Here is a 4,582-nt window from a genome sequence, read left to right as displayed (position 1 = left end):
GTGGCCCCTCTGTCGCTTCGAGTGGTCAGATCGAGACTGGTGGAGCCTCTGAGACTATGGCCTTTCGCCACCCTTCGGGATTGAAACTGAACTTACTGCAGCAGATCAGTTTTCAGCCAAACTGCAGACAAGTCCGTACAGGGAACACCACCAGTGGTGTACATGAGCTACGCCCACCTCAGAATCCTTGCCTGCGTGAGATCAACAGAGCAGCATTTGTCCAAGGGAGAAGTTCAGAGGGCGTGTGGGCGGAAACGCAGGGAGGATGTGGGCCAGGCGACGCTACATCGTCCGGATGGCAACCAATGAAGGGAAACAAAATGAGTACGACCTGTTGGATGGAGAAGTGATTTTCTCAGGAAGTCATCGCTCAAGTTGAAGTACCAAGTTCAAAAAAGAAAATGAAATCTTTGGAAGACCGACCCTCTCCGTGTTTTCCGAGTTTATTGAGTGTCAGCTCTGCCCCCAGGGACAACTACAAGATAGGACTGGACTTCGGTTCCCCCCAGGGGCCCAGACTGGATCAGTGGCTGGTCAGAGATGGGATCTTGCAGACAAAGGGGAACGCTCGGCTGCAGGAGTTATCATTCCATGTCCTCAGAGCTGCAGAGGGCAAAAAACAAGTGAGAATCTGAGTGAAGGTTCACCCACCATACTAAAGGTCACTCCCCACTACTGGACCACACGCCTTCCCAGGAGGCCTTGTCCACATGGGCAGCTGGCACTTGGCAGGGTTGCTGTCCGGCCTTAGGGTCTCGTGATAGGAGTCTTGGCTCCAGGTAGGCTCCCAGGCTCCAGGTAGGCTCCCAGAGTAAGTGACTGCTCCATTTCTCCCTCCCCAGGTGGAACAAGACCAAGACACCAAAAGGGAATGACCAGTCATGCTTGGGCCTGGAGTTCTGTAATGCCCCAATCCACTACTTGCTTATTGTGTGACCTTGAACAAGTCTCTTAACCTCTCCGAGCTTCAGTTTACTCATCTGCAAAATGACTGGTTTACAGATAAACCACTCCACTGTTTCTGCTTCTTCAGGTTGGTGTGAGGAGGGACAATGCTGTTGCAGATGATGGTGACAGGAACGGCTGATACTACGCTAACCATGGACTGCCCCGTCTGTGTGAGCTCTCGTCTTTATCCTTCACCTCAACGCTGTGGGCCGAGCATTGGTATTTAGGTATTTGAGGGAGCTAACTGAGAATTACTACCCTTTGACTAGTTTTTGACAGGAGGCTTTTAAAATTTTTTCATTTTTATGCACCTACCTCTTATAAATCTTCAGAGTCACAGTTCACATATCAATGACCTGTTGTTGGGTGCCTTGAGGATATTCTAACTCAGCAATCCATACCACAGAGTAGAATGGCCCCAGAAGGTTTCCTAGGCTGGCATCTTTACATAATCAGGTCTTTTCCTCCACAGAGCCCCGGGGTGGGTTGAACCACCAACGTTTGGTTAGCAGCTGAATGCTTAGCCATTGTGCCACCAGCATTCCTGCAGGGGCAGTGAGCTATGTAATGTCGCTTTTCCAGCCAAAGTCTGTAACTCTGGCCAAACGACCTTCCCATGCATGGGTCTGGAAGAAGGTGGGGGAAGATGCTGATGGGATTCACCTGTGAGTAATTGTGAGCTCCCTGGAGTGCCATCCTATGGTGTGTCAAATGAGCCTCTGAGAAGCAGGAGGAGGGTTCTCATCACCAGCAAGAGCCAGGAGTGGAGCATGTTCTCAGGACCTGAGCTCTATGTGCAGTGGACCTCCTGGATCCAGAAGACAGCTACACCATCAGAGGAGCAGCAGCTGAACCAGGAGCCAGAGCATGGAACAGAGTGATGGACTTCCCAACCCACGGAGCAAGTGAAGCTGAGTGCTTGTGTGCAGGAGGCTGGCTGGTGGGCACTTAATTGGGGAAGTTGGACTTGCCAACCCAAGGAAGTGGAGCTGAGTGCCTTTGGTCTGAGACTTACTGGAGTGGGGTGCTCTGGGCACTTAATTCAGGGAGCTGGGTTTGCTGATCACGGAGCTTGAGCTGACTGCCTTCCGGTTGAGGCTTACAACAGAGCGATATGACCCTTTGGGCATTTATTAGCAGACCTGAAATGTTGTCACATGTCCTGGTAAATAACTACACTGAGCATTTCTCATTGGCTTTACAACTTGTTAACAGTATTTTCATCATAAATTTTGTCTGTGCGTTTCCATGTAGCCATTGCCATGGACATTAGAACCCAGCGAGATCAAGTAGAGAAATCTGAAGTAGAAAAATAGAGCTTACTAATCAAGACCTTACAACTCCTTATGTCAATGCACTACCATTAAATCTTGTTCAGAACAACCCCTGTAGAGAAGAGCCACCCCCTGCCCAGCAACCTCTGACCACTCTCCAAGGTGCTGAACAACGTGTTCGTTGTCAGGGCGTCTGAAACTCCGGGGCACCCACCACTGGCGGGCCGGTACCAGATCTGCACGCAGTCCTCCTCCTGTGGGCTCGCGTGGATGCCATCATCCGGTTGGCTCCCGTCCCAGTAGCTGTAGTCATAGGACGAACCGTCGCTCCATTCAAACTGCCCTTCCTGGAGGTGCCAAGCAGAGGCAAAGAAGCAAGCCAAGGAGAGGAAAAAGAGGAGGCCTTGGAGGCAGCCCGCGTAGGAATGATGCTCACATGCCTCCACGTGTGCAAAAGCCCCCCCTTTTGATCTCATACTACAGTTGTTGTCGTTGTTATGTGCCACGGACTTTTGGTGACCCCATGTGATAGGGTAGAACTGTCCTGAGAAGTTATGCAGGCTGTCAGGTGGCCGGGTTTCTGACCAGAGAGACCCTTCCTTTAGCAGCCCAGGACACAGCTGTGCCACCGCTCTCAGTAGCTGTCATTTACTGAGGGCTCGCTACGTGCCACGCCAGCTGCTCTGTTCTTTATCCGCCCCCTCCTGCAAGTCAGGCATAATCATCTCGTGAGCAAACTAACATTTAGATGGCCTACCCAAACCAAGAGCTGATAACGTATTTGTGCCGGGATTTGAACCCAGGTCTCTCACCCCGGGGCCCGGGATCCTAATTCCCACATTTCACTGCTGGATGGCAGTTGCCCTTTATGATGTTTCCTTTGCCCATATAATTTGGATTTGTCTTACCTGCTGTGAAACAATTTTGCCCAGTTCTAAGCAAAGTCCTGTTGGGGATTTGTGGGGAGTCCTGTTGGGGGTGGCGACAACATTGCACACACACTGTGGCAAGAGCTGCGATGGTCACAGACAAGACTCATTTCTCCACTTATTCACGTGTTCAGAAAAGGTTCCCTGCACATGCTGATGATGGTGGAAGCCAGGCCGCGTGGCGGCCACGGCACGCTCCTCCTGAGAGGGCTGCTGGAGCTTGTAACCCCAGCTCTGCACCCTGGAGCAGATGCTGAGCCTCTCTGAGCCCTGTCTGTACCCTGGAGCAGCATCTTCCTCAGAGATGTGTTGTGAAGGCTGACTGGGCTAAAGATACCAAAGATCTAGTGCAGGATCTGACACACAGTGAACCTGGGAAAAAACCGAAATGACACCAGGCCGCTTGACCATATATTTTTTCACTAGTATTGCTATTAAGTCTTGGGATATACATTCCCTCCACGTTCTTTCTTCTTCTTTTCTCCCCCCACCCCTGCCCTCAATTTTCATGAAAGGCGTCCACAATCTAATTTTTTAAAGTTGCATTCTGAATGAAAATTTTGCTTACCCTACCCCTTGATTAAAACCTACATATAGCTTTCCCACCCCCACCCCCATCCCCTAGATGAATTCTACTAAATTTTCTACACAGAGCCTGGCCACTACTGTCACGTCTGCTTCTGTAACAGCAAGTTCTACCCTGCTAAGTGTGTTCTAGAGGATCCCTCGTGGTGCAGTGTATAAATGCTTGCTGCTAACTCAAAGGTCGGTGGTTCAAACCTTCCAGGTGCTTCCAGAGAGAAAGATATGACAGTCTAGTTCTCTAAAGATTGTAGGAGTTCTCCTTTGTCCCACAGCATTGCTCTGAGTCACAATCAGCACAATGGCAAAGTGAGCACTCTATTAACATATATCATATGTTAACATATAACATATATTAGCTAATTTAATTTTTACAGCAAGACAGTATTGTTATTCTCATTTTACATATTAGAAAACACACACACACACAGAGACAGAGAGACAGAGAGACAGAGAGAGAGAGAGAGAGAGAGACTGGCCCAACCAGAGCAGCAGGAATCTGGAGGCAGACCTCTGTTCTCTCAGTGCCCCGAGGCAGCTAGAAGAGTACCTGTAAAATCGAGATTTGAGGAGAAACAATCCGAAGGAGAAAACAACAGGATCAAAAAAACCAACAAACAAACAAAAAAAGAAAATAGGACCAACAGTTCCGGGGAGTGGGGGTAGGGGGATGGGAGAGGGGAGGCTGGGAAAGGAAGTGGGTGTTAACAAATCCAGAGACCAGGGAACAACAAGAGATCTAAAATCAATGGCGAGGAGGGCATTGGATGCCTGGCAGGGCTTGATCAAGGGCAATGTAACTGAGTGGAATTATTGAAACTTGAATGAAGGCCAAACATGATAGTGGGA

General features: G+C 49.6%; 1 protein-coding gene across 1 annotated transcript in view; it reads right to left on the bottom strand.

Annotated features, from left to right (window-relative positions):
• Window positions 1–523: 523 nt before the first annotated feature.
• The window catches only part of CLEC19A (C-type lectin domain containing 19A), a 21,877-nt gene continuing 17,818 nt past the window's right edge, over window positions 524–4,582 (bottom strand). Inside the window, exons 3-5 of the mRNA XM_004706091.1 lie at window positions 3,131–3,191; window positions 2,437–2,569; window positions 524–603 (exon numbers count right to left, since the gene is read on the bottom strand). Coding sequence (XP_004706148.1) covers window positions 524–603; window positions 2,437–2,569; window positions 3,131–3,191 — 274 coding nt within the window. The remainder of the gene's footprint in view (window positions 604–2,436; window positions 2,570–3,130; window positions 3,192–4,582) is intronic.

Source organism: Echinops telfairi, unplaced genomic scaffold, assembly GCF_000313985.2.
Source record: "Echinops telfairi isolate 266 unplaced genomic scaffold, ASM31398v2 ScPeMD7_5;HRSCAF=22, whole genome shotgun sequence".
NCBI lineage: Eukaryota > Metazoa > Chordata > Mammalia > Afrosoricida > Tenrecidae > Echinops > Echinops telfairi.
Note: the sequence above shows the minus strand (reverse complement) of the source record. Positions and strands in the feature narration are given on the sequence as shown.